Source organism: Zootoca vivipara, chromosome 14, assembly GCF_963506605.1.
Source record: "Zootoca vivipara chromosome 14, rZooViv1.1, whole genome shotgun sequence".
NCBI classification, from domain to species: Eukaryota; Metazoa; Chordata; class Lepidosauria; order Squamata; family Lacertidae; genus Zootoca; species Zootoca vivipara.
In genome coordinates this window covers 13,965,239-13,992,937 of record NC_083289.1, presented here as the reverse complement: position 1 = coordinate 13,992,937, position 27,699 = coordinate 13,965,239, and the positions used below count along the sequence as shown (strand labels likewise).

General features: G+C 42.5%; 3 protein-coding genes across 4 annotated transcripts in view; all 3 read left to right on the top strand.

Annotated features, from left to right (window-relative positions):
* The window catches only part of SHC4 (SHC adaptor protein 4), a 54,192-nt gene extending 34,020 nt beyond the window's left edge, over positions 1 to 20,172 (top strand). Inside the window, exons 4-12 of the mRNA XM_035131330.2 lie at positions 2,422 to 2,541; positions 4,087 to 4,140; positions 5,012 to 5,063; positions 8,145 to 8,271; positions 10,228 to 10,405; positions 12,146 to 12,206; positions 14,742 to 14,921; positions 17,956 to 18,197; positions 19,139 to 20,172. Of these exons, the coding sequence (XP_034987221.2) occupies positions 2,422 to 2,541; positions 4,087 to 4,140; positions 5,012 to 5,063; positions 8,145 to 8,271; positions 10,228 to 10,405; positions 12,146 to 12,206; positions 14,742 to 14,921; positions 17,956 to 18,197; positions 19,139 to 19,279 (1,155 nt within the window). The 3' untranslated portion in view covers positions 19,280 to 20,172. The remainder of the gene's footprint in view (positions 1 to 2,421; positions 2,542 to 4,086; positions 4,141 to 5,011; positions 5,064 to 8,144; positions 8,272 to 10,227; positions 10,406 to 12,145; positions 12,207 to 14,741; positions 14,922 to 17,955; positions 18,198 to 19,138) is intronic.
* Positions 78 to 2,106, top strand: LOC132593166 (uncharacterized). Its single transcript, XM_060282506.1, has 2 exons — positions 78 to 1,652; positions 1,740 to 2,106. Exon 1 carries the CDS (start codon positions 111 to 113, stop codon positions 1,275 to 1,277), a length of 1,167 nt encoding a protein of 388 aa, XP_060138489.1. The 5' UTR covers positions 78 to 110; the 3' UTR covers positions 1,278 to 1,652; positions 1,740 to 2,106.
* Positions 20,173 to 23,285: 3,113 nt separating the features above from the next.
* CEP152 (centrosomal protein 152) overlaps positions 23,286 to 27,699 on the top strand; it is a 55,816-nt gene continuing 51,402 nt past the window's right edge. Inside the window, exons 1-2 of one of the 2 annotated variants that reach the window (XM_035131890.2) lie at positions 23,286 to 23,335; positions 25,752 to 25,864. In XM_035131890.2, coding sequence (XP_034987781.2) covers positions 25,778 to 25,864 — 87 coding nt within the window. In that variant the 5' untranslated portion in view covers positions 23,286 to 23,335; positions 25,752 to 25,777. Of the gene's footprint in view, positions 23,336 to 25,751; positions 25,865 to 27,699 lie in introns of those variants that run through there. The other variant, XM_035131887.2, reaches the window with a different exon arrangement.

Below are 27,699 nucleotides of genomic sequence, written 5' to 3'. Positions count from 1 at the left end.
TGGATATTGTTTTTGAAAATAATTTCTTCAGGTATAAAAATGACTTCTACATCCAAACCAAGGGGGTGGCTATGGGCGCGGCATTGGCCCCATCGGTAGCAAACATTCACATGATTGACTTTGAAAACAAACATTTTTTTTCTGAATCTAACCCCTTTACAAATGACATCATTCTGATTAAAAGATACATTGATGATTTGCTCATAATTTTTAAATCTGAAGCAACATGTATTGCATTCCAAGAATGGGTGAACACATTGGATTCCCATCTAAAATTTACTTGTCAGTATCACAAAAAAGAAATTCCATTTTTGGATGTAGTGGTCTACATTTCAAATAGAAACACCTTGGCATTCAAACCACATAAGAAATTAACGGATTGTTACTCCCTACTCCATTACTCTTCAAGTCACCCTTCTCATTTAAAAAGAAATTTACCATACGGACAGTTAATCAGACTGAAAAGGAATGCTACAGACAAGAGAGACTATAGAAATGCGGCTCATCAGCTAGAAAAAGCTCTCGTTAACCGGGGCTACCCTAATTGTATCATACAGGACGCATACAGACGTGTAGACGGTCGCAATCGAAAAAATTTGCTTGAAACACGGTCTGATAGCATTAAAAACAGAAAACCCAGCCGCCTGGTCATGGGGATGGATTTCACACCCCTGGCCAGCCACATTAGAAATATTATATATAAACATTGGCATATTGTGGAAGACATACCTGGCTGTAAAGATCCCCCCCTTTTAGGGTTGAGGAAGAAAGGAACTTTGCGCAATCAATTGGTCAAAGCTGATTGTTTGGAATCACCATCCATTGTCACTAAAGGCCACTATAGATGCGGCTCATGCAATATGTGCCCCTACAGTTTACAAGTAAAAGAAATAAAAAGTGAACATATGCAGTTCACTTTTAAAATCAACTCCATGACCACATGCAACTCCAAGAACGTAGTTTATTGCATACGGTGCCCTTGTAACAAACTGTATATAGGCAGCACCACGCGGGCACTAAAGGTACGTATAGGAGAACACAGATCACGCATCCGCAATAAAGTGATGGAAGCCCCTCTTACACCTCATTTTTTACAAATGAAACACAGTGACTCCGATTTAATGTTTTTTGGCTTATGGCAGTACACACCCAAAAAATACCACAAGCAGGATATCCTAAAAATATTGAGACAACAAGAAACTAAATTGATTTTTATGTTTAAGACATTACAACCGGACGGTTTAAACTCAGATCTTGACCTTTCTGTATTCATTTAAACGAACACACTAGCAGTATAACATACAGTAATCATAGAGATACTGTAAGTGTTATCAGTACTCACATTCTTCTGCCCCCTCCTAATTGTCATCTTTAATTATTATCACCTGTGAACCAACTTTTTGTATATAAGTGTGCTCCAAACACAGGATATTTGCTTAGTCAATACATGCTCAAACCAAAAATACTCTGAATACAAGAAATGTAAGTATCTCTTTTTGTGTACATGTATTTTAGAAATTGTATTACTGTATTATTTCAAACAATAATTAGAATTTGATTTGTATTACCAGTGAATATGTAAATGAGAGAACCTTTTGAAAAAACACCTGAGCATTGTGGCCTAAGCCAAGATAAGTGGTTTCATACAAATTGTAAGTACTGTTTTTGATATTTGTTCTGTTTATATGTATATTAGTGTCTTAATTCGAATACTAATAAGACCTGGTTTATACCACCAGTGAATGCACTAAACATAAAAGTACAAGGAGAACTACTGAAGAAGCCCGTCATATGGGCGAAACAGGCAAAAAAACGCCGGCAGCCTGTCTACTACCATTGACACCTCGTTCGACCTGCTGCCACTTGCTGACCGCTAGATAGCCTCAAAGACTATAAAGACTGGTTTGCCTTTAATTTGTACATGCTATCTGTTTAACGTTTGATTTTGGCTCTTGTGTCAGCACTTGTATATGGTTCTCTTATTGTTTTCTCTTTGGATTAATAATACTTGATTGAAACTGGATTGAATTTGGTGCCTTTGCGTGCTGCTTGTTTTATTTTGGACTTTTGAAGAAATTGGCAGCATTAGCCCATCATCTTTGTTTTTGTTTTTCCTATGTTACAGGCGGCTAGAAATTCTGTTTTCGCCACACTGGAATCACAACATTTTAAGTACATAAAGTCCCCCTTTCCATGTACCATAAACAGCATAGTTGCTACTTGCTACCACCTTCATCGCTGCTGTCATGCTGGTTGGGATCCTTGTAAGTTCCCGCAGTTGTTCCTTTAATGATATGTCTTGGATCTCCCAGGGGCCCTGGTGTTATAATAAAGACGTAGTAATAATTAATTCATTTCATTTCTCCTTGGTTACTAGTGAAATGTGAAGACTAACGGATAGGCATTTTGTTGTCTTTTTAGCCTCCAGCTAAATTTTTATCTCCAGTGCTTGGTAAAAGTAACCTTCAGTTTTCTGGCATGAATACGAAACTGACCATCTCAACAAGCAGCCTCATTCTACTGAACATTGAGACCCAGCAGGTAGGCTGGCATGTTATTTTACATTGGGGTGGGGAACTTCCGGGCCTCAATATATCCGTGGGCCACATCCCCTCCGCAAGCCACAGCCCTCCTATTTCATGCCCTCCTTGAATGTTTTCACATGGCTGGAATTTGCCCTTGAGCTATAATTATGCCTCTGAATTACTGGTTGGAAGACAGAGGCGTTTGTGTGGTTGAAACTGGCCTACTATTGCTTAGCCCCCAGTCGTGCTACAGTTCCCAGCACCCATAACAAACCACAGTTTCCAGGATTCTTCTGAGGGGGAGGCATGTGCTTTAAGTGTATGGTTTGTGTATACAGACAATGTAACTTAGCCTGTAACTAAGCCTAAATGTGTATTAACTAAAATGACTGTAGATTGCTTCTTTGTTTGTCCTGCCCCCATTTTCCACTACTTCCACTATTGTATATTCCTTTGTGTAGAATTTTAGTTTGTAAGCTGCTTGGGGCAAGGACCCATCCTCTTAAGCTCTCTAAAACATAGCTGCCAAGTTTTCCCTTTTCTCACGAGGAAGCCTATTCAGCATAAGGGAATTTCCCTTAAAAAAAGGGATAACTTGGCAGCTATGCTCTAAAATGCCATGAACCCTGAGGGTGCTGCATCAATAAATTGCACTATTATTAATAGGCAATGCTTGTGAAGCATGTTGAACTCTTGAAAGTGCTATCCAAATTTATTCATGATTTATCATTTCCTAAAATTTACACACTGCTTGACTGAAGAAAAAAAACCTCAAAGCAGTTTACAAAAAGAATAAAACAATGAAATGATCTGACAAACTCCACAGCTATTTAAAACTTTAAAAAAAACAGCAATGAACTACAGACTGCTTACTTAAAACACACATTAGCATTCTACATATCTGGGTAGGTTCGCCTGAGCAAAAATATTTTTAGCAGGTGCAGGTGCCTGCCTTATATCAGTAAGCAGGGAGTTCCAAATGTTAAATATTCGTTGCTATCTTGCAGTAACATAGTGTAAGAGAGGCAGACAGGCATGGAAGCCTTAATCTCTCATAACCAGCCCACAGGCCTTAGGCCTTCTTGCACCTGTCCAGGTGAACAACATAATCCCACCACAGATTGCCACAGATTGGCCATCCATGATAGATACACTTTGCATACAGTTTCAACTTGTAATATACTCTACAATGTAACTCACTGGTGATTTCTAGCTGCGTAGCACCTTAGCATAATTAATTGTTTTTAATTACTCCTAATTCCTTCTTTGAATTGTTATAAAATGAAAAAAAATCCTTTCAGTAGCACCTTAGAGACCAACTCAGTTTGTCATTGGTATGAGCTTTCGTGTGCATGCACACTTCTTCAGATACATGACAAACTTAGTTGGTCTCTAAGGTGCTACTGGAAGGAACTTTTTTTACGACTACGGCAAACCAACACGGCTACCTACCTGTAACTTGAATTGTTATACTTACTGTTGTTCGTTTGAGATTGTGAGCCACTTGGGACACCATTTTATCAATAAACAGATGACGACAGTGATGTTGTGTTTTTTTCAGATTATTGCGAATCACCACATGCAGTCCATTTCATTTGCTTCTGGAGGTGATCCTGTAAGTACAAACTTCTGAACTTCAAGAACCTGTTATAACACACTGTCTGTCAGTTGTCTCATTTCATATGTGACCCGTTTCCAAGTTAAATTGTTCCCTGTCTTTCTGACTCTTCTCCGATTAGGAGAAAAGGCTCATTTTAAATGATAACTGAGGGATTTGTTTCATATGGAAAAGCTTGTAGTTTGCTTTTCCTTGACCATTAAAAACATAATACTTTGTTGTCACTCTGTTTTAGGCCATTTCCAGATGACTTGTTTATTATTCATCCTGATTTGTTTGTGAGGAGATTAGACTATGTTGGCTATTTAACGAGCGTTCATTCTGATTTTTATTTATTTATTTTTTTGCTGGGAGGTTAGATGATGTTGCATCAAAGCAAATGTTATCCTACACTTTCCAGTGCATTTTCCCATCACCTTTGTTATTTAAAAAAGCCTAATTTCTTGAAGAAATAAGGTTTGTTGAGCAAGGCCTACTGACCAACTATACCAACCTGATTTTTGTCTCTATTGAATCCTGCCTGAAAACAGCAACAGTCTGGAAGTGTCCTTAAGTACCGTATATTCTGGTGTATAAGACGACTGGGCGTATAAGACGACCCCCAACTTTTCCAGTTAAAATATAGAGTTTGGGATATACTCGCCGTATAAGAAATACGACCCGGCGTATAAGACGACCCCCGACTTTTAAGAAGATTTTCCTGGGTTAAAAGGTAGTCTTATACGCAGGAATATACAGTACTGTATCCCTGCTTTCTTGTAAAGTGTGTGTGTGTGTGGGGGGGAAGTCTGCTGTAAAATAGAATGACCACATTGTAGTGGCTTAAGCTCATTAAATAAGATTTCCTTTTTGGCTTTGTGTGTTTTAGGATACAACAGACTATGTCGCCTATGTTGCTAAAGACCCCGTTAATCAAAGAGGTAGGTGCAATCATTTCAGTAACACTGCACATATAAAAGATAATAATTTCCATTCACTTTCCATGTACTTCAAAATGTTGCCATGAGACGACCATACTTTGGAGGGAGAGCCAGATACAAATGCTAGAATGGAAATGATATATAATAAAAAGGTAAAGGACCTCCGGACGGTTAAGTCAAGTCAAAGGCGACTATGGGGTTGTGATGCTCATCTCACTTTGAAGCCAATGGATCCAGTGTTTGTCCACAGACAGCTTTCCGGGTCATGTGGCCAGCAGGACTAAACCGCTTCTGGCGCAAGGGGACACCGTGACGGAAACCAGAGTGCACGGAAACTCCATTTACCTTCCTGACGCGGCGGTACCTGTTTATCTACTTTCGCTGGTGTGCTTTTGAACTGCTAGGTTGGCAGGAGCTGAGACAGAGCAACGGGAGCTCACTCTGTCATGGGGGTTCGAACCGCCGACCTTCAAGTCAGCAAGCCCAAGACGCTCAGTGGTTTTAGACCACAGCACCACCTGCGTCCCAGTATATAATAAAGACATGCTAGTTTGGGGGCAACCAATGACTTTAAAGTTTTGCGATAACTTTAAACAGTAATTTAACACTGTTGTGGCAAAATGGCAGGACTCTTTGGGCAATCTCACACATGATGCTTGGTGATGAGGAAAGACCCCTTCCTCAGAACCAGGCAAGGCATGCCCATGCTGCCACTACGTCAGGAGCATGCAATCATGAGGCAACAGGAAAGTGGCTGGGGAGGTGAGGGAAGAGGAGTTGTGGTCTGCAGCCCATCTCAGGCAACATGTTTACTGGTTACACTGCTTACTGCTTTTCCTGATGAAAATCCTTCCTTGCCTGCCAAGTTCTATTTTCCCAGAAGGCAAGCTGCCTTCCACCCTACGGCAAATAGCAGTTGAGGCAATTTTAACTAGGTAAATGTGGGATGGGGAGAGTTAACCCCCTCTCCCCACACTGCAGTTCCAGTCTGGATCAGGCCCTCTTGGAGCAGATTTATTTTGTTTTTTGTTTAGTTAAAGATATGGAAATGTAAGCAAACATTTCGCATATCATTTAGTTAAGTCAAGTTTTTATTCTACCACATACAATGGCTTTCAAATAGGTGAACCTTTGGTGGAAAATGGGGTGTATAAGATTTTTTTGTGTGAAAACTTTTCCTCCTACCATTGTACAAGAAATCCCAGGGTCCATTAGTGGATAGGGAAAGTCAAAAACATCCAAGAAGAGAATCGTTGGCTTTATTCTTTGATAGCTTTCTTATCAGAGTGGTCTCAAAGTGCCATCTGATGGCTAAGATGGGGAAATGTGGCTAGTTGATACCATAATGCTGTTATACAGATTTGGAATATTTTGTTCAGTTCTGGTCACTTCACATCAAAAAGTGATATTGTAGAGTTGGAAAGGGTTCAGAAAAGGACAACCGAAATGATCAAGGGGATGGAATGACCCCCCCCCCAAAGGAAGAAAGTTTGAGTGTTTTGGATGGCTTTAAAAGAAAATTAGACAAATTCATGGAAGATAAGGCCATCAATGACTGTTAGCTTTGATGGCTATGTTCTGCCTCCATGGTCAGGGGCAGTAATTCCTCTGAAATCCAGTTTCTGGAAACCTCATGAGGGAAGAATGTTCTAGTACTCAGGTCCTGCTTGCAAGTTTTCCGCAGGCATCTGGTCAGCCCCTGTGAGAACATGATGCTGGACTAGATGAACCATTGGCCTGATCCAGCAGGCTCTTCTTATATTGTTATTTATGTTCCTGGAAATATTTTTTTTAAAGAGTCATTAGCGAGGCAACAGAAAATATAATAATGTGACTATGCAAATCAATGTTTACATTTGAAACTGCAGTACTCTCTAAATCAGTGGTCCTCAACCTTGGGCCTCCAGATGTTTTGAGACTACAATTCCCATCATCCCTGACCACTAGTCCTGCTAGCTAGGGATCATGGGAGTTGTAGGCCAAAAACATCTGGAGGCCCAAGGTCGAGGACCACTGCTCTAAATGACTCCAGTGATTCCAAATATATCAGAATACCTCCTGTCCTAAAGGAAAGCTAAAAGAATTAACAGTGCAATTTTATGCAAGTTAACTCAGAAGTCACTCTGTATTCAGTGGTGCTAACTTCCAGATGAGTGTGCACAGCATTGTGGCTTAAATCTTGAACATGGTGGAATTTACTCCTAAAAGTCTGAAGTAACAATTAAAACCCTTATCTCCCTAAAAGTATTCTCCAGTATGCCTCCGGAGCCAATGTCTGTACTTGGCCCGAGGAAAGATGAACTATGAAATTCAAGGAAACCACTGCCTCAAAAAATTAAGCAAGCTCTAAAGAGCAAGGGAATGCTGGTGGAAGGGATGCAGGTGGTGCTGTGGGTTAAACCACAGAGCCTAGGGCTTGCCGTTCAGAAGGTCGGCGGTTCGAATCCCCGTGACGGGGTGAGCTCCTGTTGTTCGGTCCCAGTTCCTGCCAACCTAGCAGTTCGAAAGCAGGTCAAAGTGCAAGTAGATAAGTAGGTGCCGCTCCAGCGGGAAGGTAAAAAGCGTTTCCGTGTGCTGCTCTGGTTCGCCAGAAGCGGCTTTGTCATGCTGGCCACATAATCTGGAAGCTGTACGCCGGCTCCCTCAGCCAATAATGTGAGATGAGCGCCGCAACCCCAGAGTCGGGCACGACTGGACCTAATGGTCAGGGGTCCCTTTACCTTTACCTAAAGAGCAAACAGATACTATACCAGCAGAGAATGATGTTTGCAATTGCCAGCTGATTAGTCCAAGCTCCACTTCCATCTGCTGCCATTTTGTTAGTGGCTCCACCTCTGCACTGCCATTTTGTAATTGGTAGGCTTCAAGAAATTTCAACCCTGTCAACAAATCCCCGTTGGAAAGTTTGAGAACTTAGGTTATATATGATTCCTTTGCTGTTCTACTCTGGAAACTGTTCTAACCTTCACTTCGATGGAATTTTTACCTGCACAGCACTCTTGATAGTCAGACTCATAAACCTTTTAATATATGACAACAATTTATTTGTTTTCCACAACTTTTCTCTGTGTTTTTTTTAAGCCTGCCATATACTGGAATGTCCCAGCAGAATAGCCCAGGAAGTCATAAATACCATAGGGCAAGCTTTTGAGCTCCGTTTCAAACAGTACTTGAAGAATCCTTCCACTTTGATTGCTTCCAATGAAAGGTCAGCATGGTGCTGGGAAATAATGTGAATATACAGACTGTTTGCATGCCGATTTCAAGGTCCTTGCACTGTATCTCTTTCTCTCTGCATCTCTACTGTCCCATACTTTGTCATTCACCAAGAGAGCATTATGTCAGGGCTGGGAACGCTCAGGCCTGGGAGCCACATAAGGCCGTCCTCATTACCTGGCCCCAGGACACACTGCTTCCTTTAACTGAGTTGCAGTCCTAAAGGTAACCTAAAATAAAATCCCACTGAAAATAAAACTCCAAGGAAAAATCACAAATAGACTGTAAATTGTGCAGAAGAGCACACAGCTTAGTGGCAGAGTTCATGCTCAGTGTGCGGGTTCTAGGTTTGTGCAGGTTCTAGGTTCAAGCCCCACATACTCCTGGTAATAGGATGTCCAGCAGTGCTGCTTTGAAAGACCCCAGTCTGCAGACCTGATGCCAGTCACAGAAGCTAATACTGTGTTTGTTGGATTAGTGGTCTGGCTCTGTATAAGGCAGCATTTGCCAAAGTGGTGCCCTTCGCATGTTTGGGACTATTACCATCATGTTGGCTGGGGCTGATGGGAATTGTAGTCCAAAATATCTGGAGGACAACAGCTTGAGAAAGGCTGGCAGTATAAGGCATGACTTATGAATAATCTGAGTGCTCCACACTTATAGGTGAACAGATGTTAACTGTTATCCATCTATTGCTCTGCAAATGCAATGGCTGCTTTTCCAGCCACGGTGAATTATACAATTAAATTCTTGAATTATATGGTCCTAACCAGACTACTTGAAATCTGTCTCTTTCCTGTTCCCGGCCATTTATAAAATTATGTTCTCATTATAAATTAAAAAGCAGGATTCAAGATTAGCTGCGTTACATTTTTACAGAAAAGACACAGCAAAGGGTTTTTTTTGGGGGGGGGCAGTATCCAAACGGAAGATTTTTCAGATTTCTTTGCTGCAACTATGATGTAATCCATTAATATTTTGCTACAGTTCCAACTGCAGCAAAATGTTACATTTATTTATTTATGGTATTTATCTGCCACTTTCAGAAGGACCTCACAAAGCAGTTTATAAAAGATTGTTTAAAACTTTGATTTTAAAAAATCTTGCCATTACATTGAAAGACATGAATGGGGAACCATTGTCATCTTAAGGGCCACTTTCACTTCTGGGCAACCTTCTAAGGGCCACATGCCAGTCGTGGGAGGGGCAATGGATGCAAAAAAAATTCTTGTACAGTAAGCTACAGACATTGACACAAACCTCTCTACCCTCCATCAGGACAAAAAGAGGCATTATCAGAATTCAAGAACCTATTTTCACTAGTGAAAAGCAGGTTGAGTGAAGGGTGTGGTCAGAGTGGGGATTTTGAGGACTAGAGAGAGAGGCATGGTGGGCCATATTTGGCTTCCAGACCTGAGCTACCCCACTCCTTTTGAAAGACAATACAATGTCAGCTCCACCACAGAAAAGGCCCACTTAGAAGCTCTACATTCTCAATTTAAAATTGCCGTATAGACCTGACTGAACTTTAAGAAAAGCCTGGGGAGTCACACCCTCTGTGCCATCATCTCAGACCACTGGGTGAGTGAGCATAACAGGGGCTTTTGGGTGGTGGTTTCAGATGTTTGGAATAACTTTCCTATGAAGATCCCACGAAGCTATGACATATATCTGTCATCACATAAAAACGTTTCCTTTTGGGGAGTTCTTTGGTGTTTAATTTTATGGCTGCCTGGCTTCTTTGTTTTAGATGTATTTCTTGCCTTTGATTATGTTGTGAAGCCATTCTGGGAGTTCCATTAGCAGAAGAGTAGAATCTATATAATAAATACATTGTCAATGCATTCACTGGTTGATTTAATTTAATGTAGTTTGAAACTACTTGTATCTCACATTTGAGACACATTTGAAAGTTGTGCATTTTGTAATGTTGATTAATTTTGAACAGAGAAGTGGTTAATCTTGGTGGATCCACGTGGAATATTCAGGATAAGGAAGATCATGAATACTATAATGAAATCCCAGGGAAAGAACCTCCTGCAGGTGGACTATTAGATGCCAGGCTGAAGGCGCCCGCAGAACAAAGAACTAAGTGCCCTATGCACTATGAACAGCAATATTGTCCAGTAAGTGTGTTTATTATTGATAGGACATTATTATTATTTAACATTATTTAGCCTTCTTGATCGCCAGTTACTCAGAGTTTTCCAGGCAGCTTACAACACACTGAAAACATACATATAGATGCGTAATACAGTACCATAAAAACAGAACAAGCAACTCCTGAAACAGCCAAAGGAAGCTTGGCAGCACACTAACAATAATGACATCATTTCAGTCTATCACATTCCTGGGGGGAAATGTAAGTATTCCCCTGGTGCTGAAAATATGTCAATGATGGTACCAGGTGGACCATACTGGGGAGAGTATTCTGCAGATGGGGAACGACAACTGAAAAGGCCTTGCACTGAAAAGGCCTTGCAACATGCCTTGCACTGAAATTCGACTGTATGAGAAGAGATTTCTTTAATTCCCTAGAAATAACTAGAACAGACTTTCCCAAGCTGGTGTCCCCCAAATGTTTTGGCCTATAGCTCCTCATTATCTCTGGCCATTGACCATGCTGGCCAGGGCTGATGGGAGTTGCAGTTCAACAAGTTGGGGAAGGCTGGACTATGTCAAGAGTGACATTTGGGCTAAGCCAGGCATCCCCAAACTGCGGCCCTCCAGATGTTTTGGTCTACAATTCCCATCTTCCCTGACCACTGGTCCTGTTAGCTAGAGATCATGGGAGTTGTAGGCCAAAACATCTGGAGGGCCGCAGTTTGGGGATGCCTGGGCTAAGCAAGACAGGTAAGCTGTGAGACATTGCTCAGATAGATAGTTTTGGCAGAGATGGGACTTGGGAGGCTGTCTGAGGCTCAAGAGTCAACCTAGACAAGGAGAAATGCAGGTGTCGCAGTCCATATCATCTGGAGGGCGCCAGGTTGGAGAAGTCTGGGCCGGAGTCTCAAGCCAAGAAAGCAGCAACCCGGGGGGGGGGGGCTTCTAGAACAAGCCAGCAAAGATAGAAATGTCAGACCCTTCATATTTATACCTTGCTTGGCCAACCCAGAAGCCAGTGGTGGAGCTACATTTTGGGGCTCCTGAAGCTTGAACTGTCATGGGGCCACCTTCACAACCAGCCACAAGGTCTGGATAACCACTGTTGCCTTCTTTAGTGGGGTTGTTCCATGACAGATCACCACACCTTTACAACATCTGTGCTGCTGACTGTCATACTTTGGGGTTGTTGAAATATACACAACAACAAAAAGTCAGTTTTAGTCCTGCCTTTCCAACTGGGTCTCCTAGACCCAACGTGTTTAAGCAATGTGGACTGAAGTTGCTTCTGGGGCCTCTCTAGGATTAGGATAGGGGCCCTGAAGCTTAAGCTTCATTAGCTTCGTAGTAGATCCAACTGTTGCACTGTCTGAAGAAGTACTTTCTTTCATCTTTCTTGGATCTTCCAGCAGTCAGCTGCTTTGAATGAGACTTTTTTCTACACCGTGCATAACTTTACAAACCTTCCTCGAGTCTTCCCTGACCTTTTCCCCTAAACTAAAAAGCCCCAAATGTTATATCTTTTCCTCATAAGGGAGTTGTTTCAAACACTTGATCAAATTGGACACCCTTTACTGAGCCTTTTCCAACTTTTGCTGTGAGCACAGCACCAAGGATAGGTGACATGTAATTTGTTAGGCAAAGCTATTTGATCCAGATATGTGTGTGTTTTTTATCCAAATGAGCTTCATAGGATTTGATTTGACTGGACATTTTAAAAAAAGCAATGAACCCCCTATATGATTAATTCCTGCCTCTTTCAGACTGGGAGCCCCAAATCCACAAATATTTATGAAAACTGCCCAGAGGAGAACAAGGCAGTAGGTAAGTAACCTGTGGGTTCCTAAGACTTAAGTCACATACTGCCCTCTTCATGGGGAAATGGAATATGTAGAATCAAGCTCCGTTCTGCCTGTGGTCAAGCCTGCCTCTGCCTCTTCTTTCCCTTTGCTAAGGGTGTTTCAGAATTCCATTAGAAACAGGGGTGGAAATTGCCACAATTCACATGTTTGTCTGAGGTCAGATAATGCAAGCAAATACGAGACATGATTCTTTGGGGGAAGTAATGAGCTTTTAATGTGTGCTTTGCAGCCAGAGAAACACTGCCTGGATAACAGAGTGCTTCCAGGAAAAAAAGAGAGAGATTCTTCAGCCTTCCACCGAGGTTGAATGAATGAGTGGTAATGGTTGTTCCAGCCAAGGATGGCAAAGGGGAAGGGGAAGGCACTTTAGCTACAGTATATCTTTCTTCATTAACTGTTGAGTGAAGTGGGGTGGAAAACTGAGGCAGGTACAGGCAGAAGAGAATTTACACTCCTTGTCAAGAATGTGGCACATGAACTAGGTGTTTGTTTCAAAGTTCCCTGGAGCTCTTTTCTGCACGATCACCATCACAGGGAAATGTCCAGAGAGAACCATAACACTCCTTTGCATTACATTCCCAGAGCCGTCTGTAGGCATCAAATGTTTCAAAGGACACAATGCAGTTATTCTTAAGTTTCCATTATGATATACCTGAAGGAGCGTCTCCGCCCCAATCGTTCTGCCCGGACACTGAGGTCCAGTACCAAGGGCCTTCTGGTAGTTCCCTTGTTGCGAGAAGCCAAGTTGCAGGGAACCAGGGAGAGGGCCTTCTTGGTAGTGGCACCTGCCCTGTGGAACGCGCTCTCATCAGATGTCAAAGAGAAAAACAGCTACCAAATTTTTAGAAGACATCTGAAGGCATCCCTGTTTAGAGAGGTTTAATGTTTGATCTATTATTTTATTTTATTTTTCTGTTGGAAGCCGCCCAGAGTGGGGTATAAATAATAAATAATAATAATAATAATAATAATAATAATAATAATAATAATAATTAATAGATATGCCTCAATGGGCCCCCATTTCCAAGGCCACTGTTACTGCTGCTCATTCACTTGCACAAACACTCTCTAGGCTCAGTCCTCACAGCTACCCAGAAGGGTATGCATACCCTTGTTTGCATACTGAGACGGAGCAGGTGAACAAAGGAGGAACAATAACATGAGAAAGCAGTAGTAGGTCTGCTGCAGGGACGTGGGCTTCAGCAGATGCCCGCTTTATATCTGACACCACCCTTGGCTTGCTCTACTTGTAACTGCCAGCAGCTGTCAGGCAACATGCTGCCCTTGCTGTTATTTGAGATGCTTATAACACCAAGGCCATAACTTACACATTTCACACAAATTCAGGGAACAAAAGTTCAGCTGATTTTCCTAGACAGGAGAGGGAGAAGAGATGGGGATGAGACGCTTAACCCTTTCCCCATTCATGATCTTATCGTTATATCCCCTTCCAGAACCTGCTTTGCTTTAGAAAATGTAAGCATCAGGTTTTTTTATATCTGTGTGTGTATGTAAGGTAACGGAGCCAGTGAGGTGTGGTGGTTAAGATACTTGTAATCTGATGAACTTGGGCTAGTCACACTTCTCTGAAGTCTCTCAGCCTCACTCACCTCACAGAGTGTTTGTTGTGGGGGAGGAAGGGAAAGGAGATTGTTAGCCGCTTTGGGATTCCTTAGGGTAGTGATAAAGCGGGATATCAAATCCAAACTCTTCTTCTTCTGCCCTAAATGATGATGTGTGCTGTGCTTGTTACAGAATTTTTAAATTTTGTAACTGATGCTGTAATTTTAATATTGCTATGTGAGCCACCTAGAGGATTCCACTCAGTGATGGGCCTTGGGGTTTCAAATTTCAGCAGTGCCCTATGTGACTCCAAAATTTGGCATCCCCGCCTTCCATTCTACCTACCTAAGTTGCAGAGCCCCCTGCAGAGCCCCCAAGACTCCATGCAACCAAACCAGTTGTGCTACCCTAAATCTGCCTCTGTTCCACTGGGATCATAAGATGATAAATGCATTTATATGCAGACTTTACCCCAGTATATGTATCTTTGTACATACTGCTTAGCTGGTGAATTGCATTTCAAAAATTAGAGAAGTGCTAATTTCAAAGGAAGGGTGGGTTTCAGTTGCAGAATATTTCAGAAAGTACAAATTAGTTTTACCTCTAAATGTAAACTGAATCAAATGTCTTCCTCATCCCTACTGAGTCTGGGACATTATACATTCTCTTCCCTATTGTGGTTCTGAGCCAATGGGATTATAGCGGTAGAAATCAGGTCACAACATCATAGTTTGATATTGGTGTTTATGTAGGATAGCCTGGTATGCTAGAAATTGGTTTTTTCCTATGTGCTGAAAATATTAGATAAGTAGACGCACAGTTTTTTTGAACATGTCTTGGCAGAACGCATTTGGAAAATGTCAAGTGTTTTACACGTCACTGTAATGTTTATTGTGAAATAAAGGAAGTCTCTTTCTATTGCAATTAACTGCAGATGGCTGCACTGAACAAGGGCAGGGAGCAAAGAAAGATGCTTCATTGCTGAAAAATGCAAGCAAAATGGATCTTTTTGATGACCCTCGATATATCAACACTCAGAATTTGCAGACCATACCTAGTACTACCAGAAGCCGCACTGCGGATCAGACCTTTGGCAGCCCAGTTCACCATTCAAGTACGTTCATATTCCTACAAAACATGCCATGAGGCTTTAAGATGAATGTGAATCCTTGCAAAGTCATTCAGGCTTTTTGAAACACTGCTAAGCATCTGTTCTTGATATGAGACTCAAGATGACCAATGCCAAATTTAGTATTAATGAAAACAATGACTGCTCCACACATCAAATGGGGGGTGACCTTTGCGTGGTCGCGCGGAGCCCCCTGATCCTATAAAGCGACTCCCTGGTAGTTCGCGGCTTGCATTGCCTTCCCAGGCAGGATGCCAGGGGTCTCCACCTACCCAAGCCAATTGTCCAATCCTGCCTGGGGAGGTGTTGCCAGGGTACTGGCCAGGTAAGGGGAGGGACTTTCCAGCTCACACAATAGAATTTGAATCTTACCTGCAAGCACCAGTCGGCTCCAGAGCTTCTCCCACCCTCCACACCCTCATTGAAGTTTCTTTTGCAGGTTAACCTTTTCCCACAGGTACACAGGCGCTGCTACGTCAAGGCCGCTGTTGAAAGGCTGGAAAGGAATTTCCCTGCATTGGCAGGTTTTGCCTTTCCCATAGCAATACGTCACAACTTTGGCGGTTTCAGGCCTTGGGCGGAATTCTTTTGGCAATCTTACTAGAGGGAGGGGTGTGAGGCGGAGACCTCACCCCCTTTGTGGCAACAAAATCGGGGTATTGGGGTGAAGCACTGACCATACCAATAAATGTCATCGCTTCCCCCTTCCAGCGGCAGCGAACGGGGGGCAGGCTCTCTCTGCTTGAACATATGTTCTCCAGAGCCAGCCCAACCCCCCATACATTCTGGATAACCCCGAAGCCTCCCAGAACCCCGGCTGGGGACTGGGAAGGATAACGCCCAATGCCTGAGCCAAGGGCTCCCTACATCTGAATCTTAATAAAGTTGTGGCCAATTTGAATCCCATAGCACGTTGTCTTGCATCATTATTCCGCTCAGAGGGTCACCTGGGGTTTGGGGGACTCCGCCTGTCCACGCAATGATTGGTAACAGGATGACCATTATTACTCAACACAGTGCACATGTACCCTCTTCGTAAGCTGGTGCTTCCACTTCCCTGCTTCTCTGGATTTCTGCCCTTCTACAAACAGGAAGCTGCCTCATATCAGGTCCATCTACTATTTATTCTACAGTGGTACCCCGGGTTAAGAACTTAATTCGTTCCGGAGGTCCGTTCTTAACCTGAAACTGTTTTGAACCTGAGGTACCACTTTAGCTAATGGGGCCTCCCGCTGCCACCGCATGATTTCTTTTCTCATCCTGAGGTAAAATTCTTAACCCGAGGTACTACTTCTGGGTTAGCGGAGTCTGTAACCTGAAGCGTCTGTAACCCGAGGTACCACTGTATTTATATCCCATCTTTCCTCCAAGGTGAAACTGAGTACCTGGTTCTTCCCTTCTCCATTTCCCCCCTCACAACAACCCTGTGAGGTAAATTAGGGTAAGACTGACTGGTCCGAGGTCATCTAGTGAGCTTCATGGCTGAGTGCAGTTTAAACCCCGGTCTCCCAGGCATTAGTCTTAACACATTAACCACAACACCATATCGTCCAAAGCTGTCTATTTTGACTGGCAGCAACATTCCAGGATCTCAGGCAGAGGTTTCCCCACCTAGTTTATTCTTTAAAATGGAGATGCCAGGGATTGAATTTGGGCCTTCCGCGTGCGAACACGAGCTCTACCACTGCAATGTGGGTTCTGCCTTATGCTTCAAAGGGACTCAAAGCTGCTTTTGTGTGGTGAGATCTCATGTTCCATGAGTGTGGCTGATCATATAGGTGTAGAACAATAGCAAGATTCTCCTTATCGGTCAGCGGTGAGGCCTCTTTGTACTTGTGAACTAAATCTCATTAGGGACAGAAAGCCGGCTTGTGATCGAGACTCCATAAAATACAGTGCCCCAGTTCAAATGTCACACAGTAAATTATATTAAATGCTTTAGTGTGAATGTGCTGACCTAGGCTGTTTTGGTCCTTCCTGCTAACACATGGAGAAAACAAAGCACGACCTCTGGTTTCGCATTACGGATTGTGGTTCTGAGCCACGGATTTATTTCACACCAAGCAAACCATTATTAGTAAGCTAAGAATAAGCTTATCTTATCACTGAGGTTTGATGGGAGTGAAACAAACCACTATGGTTTGCATGTCAGGAATAATGGTTTGTTTCTCCCCAGTACAAGCAGGGAACAGTGAAAAAGGTGCCCTCCATTTACTGTGGCCAGTCAGTCTCCTGTTCACACTCCTTATGTTTACTAGTTAACTGTTTAAATAATATCAATTGTGCAAGTCGCTACACTGCCCTACAATTTAAAGATCCATTTCTCATTGTTGAAACTATTCCCCAGTGAACAGTGCAGTCCAGTGGCCTTTTCCCAGTTAGTCAATAGACAGATTTTCACAACAGTCAATAATAAAACTTGTGCTTTTTTGTTGGTTTCCATTGAGTTTTACAGCAGGGATGGGCAGAAGAATGTAGGCTGTGGATCACTGGTGAATTTCTGATGGATTACTGTCACCTGCTGATTGATGGCATTCTTCATGCAGCCTAGACCAGGTGTATCTTAGCTTGATCTAGTAACCCATATTTTTAAGCAAGAGTGCATACATGCTTGTGGACATTTTACCCAAGTTTGTTGTGCCTTAAAAGCTAAGGGAGCTTAAGTTTGCTTTGTAAAGACATCACTCAATGATGGGAATCCTTGTTCAAAAAATCTAAGTGAAACTGAAGTCAATTCATTCTTGTAGGCTTTGGAAGCGCTGTTGGAGGCAGTAGGCCTCTGAATGTCAGTTGCTGGGAATCGCAAGTGGGGAGAGGGCTCTCGCACTCAGGTCCTGCTTTCAGGCTTCCCATAGGCATCTGGCTAGCCTCTGTGAGAACAGAATTCTGCAGCAGGACTTTTCTTATGTTCTCATGATTCAGATCATGCCTCTTTACTGGTGGTTTATTGCATGCCAACGGTGCTAGTTTGAAGCACTGTCTAATGCAGACCTGTGCATTTCCTTTGCTTTGATTTCAGAATCATTGGAAGAGGTTGAGCAGAACCTGGCAAGTCTTGGAGGCATTGCAGGCATACAGCAGCAGCTATGGAATGAAAAATGCTACCATGGAAAGTTAACCAGGAAAGCAGCAGAGAGCCTCTTAGTGAACGATGGGGATTTTTTGGTGCGCGAAAGTACAACGTCGCCTGGCCAGTATGTTTTGAGTGGGCTACAAGGAGGACAAGCAAAACATCTGTTGTTGGTGGATCCCGAAGGCAAGGTAGGAACATTTAAGAAAATAGATGTAGTAATAATCACTAGGAGGATCACTGGGCAGGTGCAGAGTGCCAGAAACAGCATTGTCTGGTTATTGTTCCCTGGCAACTGGTATTTATAGGCATGCTGCCTTGGATCCAGGATGCAGTAAAACATGGGTAGGCAAACTAAGGCTCAGGGGCCAGATCTGGCCCAATCGCCTTCTAAATCCAGCCCACGGACGGTCTGGGAATCACTGTGTTTTTACATGAGTAGAATGTGTCCTTTTATTTCAAATGCATCTCTGGGTCATTTGTGGGGCCTGCGTGGTGTTTTTACATGAGCAGAGTGTGTGCTTTTATTTAAAATGCATCTCTGGGTTATTTGTGGGGCATAGGAATTCATTCATTCCCCCCCCAATATATAGTTTCGACCCCCCACAAGGTCTGAGGGACAGTGGACCGGCCCCCTGCTGAAAAAGTCTGCTGACAGCGGGATGGAAGCAAGGTTGGGAAGCAGACAGCGGGATGGAACAAGGTTGGGTGGCATTGCTCACCTAGCTTCCCAGTGCAGAGGTTGCTGCCAGTAACTGAGAGGGGAGGGGCAAGGTGGCAGGGAGGGTGGTTCAATGGAATAGCAATAGCACGAGCATCTGATTGGCTCTGCTTCTGCACCCACACTGCACCAACCTCCCTGCCACCTAGCCCTTTGCCCGCTCAGTCCCCAGCAGCGACCACTGTGTTGAGAAGCCGGGTGAACAAAGCTGCTCCAGCACCACAAGACACACACCAGCTGCTACTGGGATGTAGCATACAGCAATCATGACTCTGGCTTTTAATATTTTGCAATTGGAAGAAAAGCTGGGGAGAAGGCAGGTGCAATATGGTGGTCCGAGATGCAGAGCCACCTTACTGACACACAATTGAAAACTAATGTTTGCCTTTAATTTTTTGCTGTCTTTTCTAGGTTAGAACCAAAGATCATGTGTTTGACAGTGTGGATCATCTTATTCGTTACCACATGGAAAATAAATTGCCAATAATCTCTTCTGGAAGTGAATTAAATCTGAAGCAGCCTCTGAAGAAAGGGACTGGACACCCACAATAGAACAAATAATTAAGTTGGCTTACGCCATCCTCTAGACAATTCCTCCTTTCTTTTTCCTAACAAAACTTAAAGTGACTATGTTTCATCCAAGTGGAACATGGATCCTAGGAATCCAGCTCTGCAAAGAATAGATGATGCCTCTAGATGCTGTTACAAAAGACTTCGTGCGTGTGTGTTATCTACTTGCCAGTTTGTTTATCTACTTTACATCTATACAGTCCCATCTGGACAGCTATAGCAGTTTTACCTTACAGAAATAAAACCCTGGAGAGCAAGAGAGAGAGAAGAACCAAGCACCAGAATCACTTTCTAATGATTTTTAGAATCAGTATGAAATATAAAAGCACAAGCAAACAATCACAAGCAAAAGCAAAACTGACTTGAAGAAACTGGCTGGAATGATAGAAATATGTGCCTTTTAACCAAGGAAGTGTGGGGAAATAAATAATATTTATACTGGATTTTAAAAAATTTAGTTGATTAATTTGTCTAGGTATACAAGATATGATTGCCAAAAAAAGAGAGCTAAAAGAAGCCACAGGTCAATTTGAATAGAACGATAAAATAACAACAACTTTCATTATGATACTGATCTTTCTTTGGGGGCTACTCCAAAATTCAGTTTCAGTTTCAGTTTGGAGAAAGACCACAGCTTAAGAAAGGTATCAGATTCATTCCTTAGTAGTAATAAATAATAATAATACCCCTAAACCTTTTTAATGTTTGTGCAACATTTGCTAAATCTAAGTATGTAAATTAAGCATAATTTTTAAACGGAAGCTGATACTGGGTTAAACTTAGGTTTGCTTACTTTCCAAAAAGCCCTTCTATGCCTTTACCAGCAGCACGACATGTTATGCGATAGCTGAAGCTTCATTTGCATGTCAAGCTGCTGTTTAAAAAAAGAGGAGATAGACTTAATGGATGGTAAGCCTAGTTAGATGCTAATATTTTCGAGAGTATCAGATATGACTTTACTAATAATGCCAACAAGTATCAGTAATAACTTTCACTCTCAAATTCCATTGTAAGTTTACAATATAGAGAAGCTAAAGGAAACAGATTATACGTTATTTTGCAGGGGGACCTTTTTAAACAGGCAACTTCCCTTTCCTCTTTTTAAATTTTTGCATGCTCTGTATTTCTCCTTCCCTCTGCTCAGATTTTTTTTGTTCCTAAAAGTTAAGAAACTAAGTTTCTTAGAAATAAATATTCACCCTGCATTGTCTCTGTACCTGTTGTCAATCTGAAATATTATGTAAATTAGTATATACTGGAGCAATTCTGTACTTAATAACAGGGAGACTAAGTAGTGTGTTCGGAGTTTTGAAAAAGAAGACCACACTCTTAAGCACACACATCTAGGGAGTCATATTTACTGAGCTCAGTGGCTACACTCAGATACAGTATTCTAATCCTGACTTGATAAGCCATTGCATGCAGGTCCCTGGCATTCATATATATGCTGGTTTATTAAGCCAGGATTTGATTGTTATGAACCTGGTCACTGGAGCTTACTTCCAAGTGCACATACTCAAGACCACACTGCACATGGAATAGATAGTTTTCTCAGGGTACATTCCTTTTTATATATTGGCACAAGGCCACCAAAATCATATTTGCAAGAGCTGAACAAGTTGGCAGAGCAATAGATGGTGATTCTCTACTAGGATGCCCAACAATGGATATATGAAAGTCTTAATTAAGGTTAGCTTTTAAAATTATGACATTTAAAAATAAACTTTGTCTGTGCAAATATATTTTACATGTTTTGTTTCTGTTCTTTTTTCAACACACTGTTCACACAGTTTGTCACAATGCCAAGCTGAGAATCCCAACATTTTACCAAAAGGCTTGCAGCATGAGATAACTTGTTGGTGATTACACAGCTCATGGCAATTTTGGTGTATAAAGCCTTATACAGCTTGGGACCAAGATACCTGAAAGATCATATCACCCCTTACATACCCAGCCAATCACTATGTTCTGAAAGTAAGGGCTCCTGAATTTTATCAGGAGGTCTGTTCTGCACAATTTAGGAATCAGGCCTCTTGTGTTATGGCAACAACACTCTGAAATTGTTATGAACTGAGCTTGGATCCTAGAACAATAGGCAGGTAGGATCCTAGACGGCAGCAACCTGATTGGTCTGCAGGAGCAGCCCAATCAGGCTCCAGGAGGAAGTGAATCAGCAGCCTGATTGGCCTTCAGGAACAGTCCAATCAGGCTCCAGGAGGGGAGTTGAATCAGGCAATCACACGTGACCCTTTGTGGTATGGTATCAAGTTTATTGCTTATAGCCAAAGGCTGCTGCAATGTACACAATGTCATTCAGTAAAATATATACAAAGTTGGTAACATTTACATTATCAAAACATGATCTAATCAGCACAAAGCTATGGAAACACTTTAATATACCAGTTGAAACATTAAATAATAAAATTTATAAACTAAAATCATCACAGTATTAAAAGAAATATTAAACAATACAATTGATAATTGTGTACAACTTTGATGAGAGAAATCCATCTATCGCTTCTCGGCCTTTTGGCTAAGATCAAGTGTAGACCCTTTGTGTAAATAATGTATATATTGCCAGAGTTTTTTGGGGAAAGCACGCACTCGCTGTTTACCATGACCTGAAATAAACAGCATGAAATCAACACTCAACTCCAAGTATATTTCAGGAATGTTCTCCCATTAAATATTAGACAGGTGTCACCTTTCTGGCACCCTATGATGCTTGGGGATGTGAAGGAGCCTTCAATGCAGGGTCCCCAGGGTCCTATTTTAGAAGGAGGAGAGTTTGGATTTGATATCCCGCTTTATCACTACCCTAAGGAGTCTCAAAGCGGCTAACATTCTCCTTTCCCTTCCTCCCCCACAACAAACACCCTGTGAGGTGAGTGAGGCTGAGACTTCAGAGAAGTGTGACTAGCCCAAGGCCACCCAGCAGCTGCATGTGGAGGAGCAGAGACACAAACCCTGTTCCCCAGATTACGAGTCTACTGCTCTTAACCACTACACCACACTGGCTCTCAACAGGACCACAACACCTCAAGGACCAATTCTCCCCATATGAACTGCCTCAGACCTTGCAATCATAATCTGAAACCATCTGTGTGCCTAGTCCACAAGAGGACCAGAGAGCAGCAACGCAAGTATGGGCCCTTTCTGTGTCAAATAAATAAAAATAATTAACTGACTAATCACATCACAGGTAGCTCAGTTCTCCCCCCCCCAATTGATTCTGCCCCCGCCCACGGTGGTGGCTCCCTGTTTGTGGCATGCTCTTCCCAGGGAGGATCACCTGGCACCTTCATTGCATATCTTGGCCTTTGGGTAATCAAACCATCTGGGGCCTTTTAAAATGGGGGGGGGGGTATTTTTGCTTGTTACTGTGTTTTTATATTTTTTGTGTTTTTATAGTGTAAACTGCTCTGTGATCCTTGAAGGGTGGTATAGAAATATAACAACAACAATTGTTGTTATGATTATGATTGCTGGGCTCCTTCTGTTCCGTCCCTGTGTAAGATGAGCAGGTGAATGGGTCCTGAAGGTAGAACAGAGGATGCCCCAGCCTAGAAATAATTCCTACTGTATTTGGAAGACAGCCGAAATCCTCCCATTTGCCAAAAACACACACTCAGATCCCCTTCCAACAGGCAGTCGGCAATCTGCTTAGAGCGCAGCCGCAGCCGGCTCTCAAACTGTCTGGTCCTTTGCGCTCCTCTCGATTGGCTGAGACCTCCATCCAACCGCCGAGCAGATCCTTTTCCCGCCGCTAGCCGCGCCAGCTTTCAAACAAGGAAAGGCTTCGCGGCGCAACCGAGCTTGGAGCAGAAAGGAAGGGAAAGGAGAAAAAAACAACAACCCGCCTCTTCGCCCACCGCCTACCTACCGGCTTCTCTCAAACCGCCGCCCCCGCCTGTGAAGGCTGTCTCCTTGCCTATTGGTCTGCCTTTCTTTCAATCATCCGAAGAACGGCGGGCAGGTTCGGTCGTCACGCGGAAGAGAGACGGGGTGGCTTTTAGCGGCGTGGGGACGGGGGAACAGGTGAGGCGTCTCGGCTGCTTGTTGGGGGGAGAAAGAGGGAGGAGGGGGGTCACTGCTCGCTCGTATAGGAACCCGGGGCGGGGGCGGCCTCTCCGTTCAGCGCGGCGGGCTCCTCGGCTGCGGCGGGGGCTCCCAGGGAGGGGTGGTGGTGGTTGGGCGTCGCCATGGAAACAGGGCGGTTCGGGCCTGGACGTCGAATTCGCTTGCTCTGCTTCCCTCGCAACTCGCAACTCGCACCCCGTTTTCTGACGAAGTTTTTTTTTAAGAAACAAAATGTTTTAAATAGGCAGCTGTGTCCTTCGGTGTGGTAAAGAGGGACGCTCTTGTGCTGAAATGCGACCGAGTGAGCTTGGCGTAGTCGCTTACCTTGACTAAGCCCCCTTGACTAGGGTTGCCACCTTTGTTGTGGCAAAATGCGGGGCAGCAGGGCGGTTTGGGGGGCGATTCTTATTTTCTCATCTGGTGCTGAAGCGACTTCAAAGCGGTCCGTTGTGATCTGTTGCAGCCTAACAGGATAGCTCCTCTGGAACATGTCACGCGCGCACACACATGGATTTTTAAATCTGTCTGTGCTTGGCTACTCAGAGCTTAAATACATGACTTTTCAAACACCCTTTCAAACACAGGCATTTGGAGAGTATCCCTAACTTGGCAGAGAGAAGACCCGAAATACAGGACATAGCATTTTGCACTGAAATACAAGACAGGTCGCAACCCTACAATTGACGCACCTAAATGGATGTGGGGTTGCAGATTCCCAGCGTAACTTGAGATGCTCCAATGGCAGAATTCTAATTTGCCTCAATAAGGCACACTTTTGAGCAATACTCATTTACAGGTGCCGTGCTATGTAGTGCTTTAGAAGTAGTTCTTGATACGTTTTCAAAAGAACTTCACACATACATTGCTTGTTAATGTTAGGGGCTGCTTTTGTGATCGTTCAAAGCAGCTCGCAAAACAAAAATGGTGACCAGGGACTTGCAGAAGATGCTTGACAAAATCCCAGTTGCCAAGCTTGCTAACCAAAAGCCAGCTAGCTTGGATCCATATGCTAAGGAAGTACTGTATATATAATTCTGAAGTTAATGGAGAAGGCTTTCCCAGAGATGGGGAAGAGGATTGGACAAATGCATGGAGGATACTATTAGCCATGATGGCTCTGTTTTTACCTCTACTGTTGGAGATGGTATGCCTCTGAATACCAGCCGCTGGGAATCACAAGTGGGAAGGGTGCTGTTAAGCTTTTGAGTCCTCGCTGGCTTTCCCTGGGCATCTGGCTGGCCACTCACAGGATGCTGGAATATAATGGACCTATGGCCTTATCCAGAAGAGTTGTTCTTACGTTATAATTTGAAGGAATAGTGGGAGCGTCACAAAATATTTCCCACTACCTTATTCATTCAGCAAGGTTTCAGTCACTCAACACATAATAGCTTTCCCAAGCTAATCTTTCTGAACTTAGGCTGAGTAGGGCTGGCCATTCTTTCAATTTAGGTTCATGAATTCTAGCCTCTCTCAGGGTCTTCAGGGAAAGGAATTTTATTTCAGTGTGGTGGGTCAGAACCAAAAAGGTTGGCTAACTTCTCCTGGTCCCGTCCCCGGCTAGTGTAGCAGGTAAACTCTGCAAGCCATCAATTTACACATTGTTCTGCAAACATTGCTATGCAAAGCAACTATAAAATAAAATAGCTTTTTATATTTACAGATTGGATGCTAGCTTTTTAGACTGAAGAGTGCAGGAGTTTGGGTTGGATCTATAAAAATGCAGCAATCAAACATCAAGGCATTTCTCAATCTCTCAAGTACCAATTGAGTTTCACAGAACTCATCAAAAGCATAACAGATGGGGCAAAATAATAATTTTGTTAGCAAATCTTGAGATTAATTTTTAAAGAATAATATGCAGAGAATAAATTTAGAGGTGATTGGAAGGTTTAGTGAGGTGTTTATTTGACACTAAAATGGTCTGTTTTCAAGGTTATATAGAGAGTTGCTATTTGTATCTGGTGATAAATCACCACAACCATATTCTACTTCAGAATACCAAACCTTCCAAACATAGTAATGTAACTGAACAAAATTGGCACTTGAACGGCAAGTAGGGAATGTTATATGAAAAATTTGGGGTGGGGTAGGATGGAGGGGGTCAGTCTTTAGAAATAGGTGTAACATAGGCCAAATGACTGCTTATGAGCAGACAACCAAACATTGTTAACTCCTATTATGTGCCTTTTGAAAGCTAACTGCAAACCAAGGGCTCAGTATCAAAGAATTTTTAAGTAACAAGGAGCTAACAAATTCTGGCTATGAGAACGTCAGTTTAAGAACGGTGTCTGTATGTGTGAGGGCTCTCTTCCTCTTTCACTAAAGCTTATTATTAATTGCAATTGTGTGATTTGTGTTTTTCCCACCACAGGTGAAACAAGAAACATTATTGCAAACATGTCACTTGACTTTGACAGCGCAGCTTTGCAAGTACAACATGAAGATGAAGAATATGACCAGGAGGACTATGCTAGGGAGCAAGAGGTAAAAATTAAGACTTGCCAAAACTTCATGTTTCTTATTCTCTCCCCACCCCCAATTTCCTTATTTCTTACGCTGGGGTAGATGACTTGTTCAGCACTAAGGACCACATTGGAAATGATTTAGAACATATTAAGAGCCTGATGTACCAGGCCAATGGCCCATCTGGTCCAGCAGTATATCATGTACAGTTCATTATATAATTAACAATATTATTTCAGTAATATGTTCTTCCCTTTCACACCTTCTTAAAAGGTCAAGCAGATGATTTTAAGACAAGATGGCTGCTGGCTGATGTAAATAAGTTCACCAGCTATAGAGCTATTGTGGCTAGTAGCTGACCTGTTCTTCATGAAGTTGTCTAATCCTCTCTTAAAGCCATCCAAGTTGGTGACAGTTGCTACTTCTTGTGGAAGTGAATTTCAGAATTAACTGTACTCTGTGTGAGGAAGTACTTTTCTTTCGTCTGTTCTGAATCTTTCAACATTCAGTTTCATTGAATGCCCACAAGTTTAATTTCATGATGGGAAAATTTGTCTCTCTATATACAGTATGCACTTTCTCTAAGCCATGCATAACTTACACCTCTAGCATGTTTTCTAAACTTAGATGTCCAAATGTTGTAGCCTTTCCTCATAGAAGAGTTGCTCTATGCTCTTGATCATTTTGGTTGCCCTATTTTGAACCTTTTCCAGCTCTATAATATGACTGATCTAGTTATTATTATTATTATTATTACCCTGCCCATCTGTCTGAGTTTCCCCAGCCACTCTGGGTGGCTCCCAATCAAGTATTAAAAACACAATACAGTACAGCATTAAATATTAAAAACTTCCCTAAACAGGGCTGCATTCAGACCTAGCATGTCTGCTATACAGCTATACTGGCAGGTCCAACTTGTATAGTTGTTGAGCTTTTCCTGTGACTTCCTTATTCTGGGGTTGGACTCCACCTCAGAAATCTACTTTCTGTTAAGGCTAATACTGTTGTCTTGGAAAGACATTTCTAGTGACATCATAATCTTCTTGAAATTACACCTGAGTGTCTCATGATGTCACCGAAACAGCTCCTTATTATGGGGCTGTTTGTTTAAAAACACACCTTTAAATAAAGTGCTTTTGTCATTTGCTATTTTTTAAGCTTCTGTACATGTTGGAGTCAGCTGTTGTAACAGAACTGTGAATTATGCCTTCTCTTATCTGGAGTATTTAGGAATGTGGGTGCCTCTCTCTATTATGAAGAGAGACTCTGCTGTTCTATGCAGCACTTCAGTATGTGTTTCTTATGCATTTAATTTATTTAGTGTTTTAGGGTGCCTATTGCACATGTAACTGATTTTTCTGTGTATCAGTTTTCCCTGAGAGTTCTGTATATTTTGTGGACAGAGAAAACACACAAAAATCAGCTAATTTCTAAAAGGAGTTGTGTCAAGTGGGCTTATAGGAAAACTATTGCTGGTTAATTGTATTGCAATATTTGTATTGATTTGGTCCTAGAGAACCAGAGTGGCTCTTAAACCACCATCAGCTGACCAGTACAATCTCCTGTCATTGTGCGTTAATGCTAAATAATCAGCATAAAAATTGTTTTGCTTCTTGTCTAGTTTGACTAACAAGCTATTGGTCGTTAAAGCCACCTTCTGTGGCTTAAAAAACTCCCAACTTTCCTTTAGGTATGCTGATTACCAGCTGAATTAATTCCCTGCCTTCCACCGGGATGGTGACATGCTTCCCTAATTTTTGCAGAGGTGTAAACATGTTTATGGGCTGTACTACCACTTCATGCTGCAAGTGGGGACTGACTTGGTTGGACAATTTTCCAAACATCCCCTATCCCAA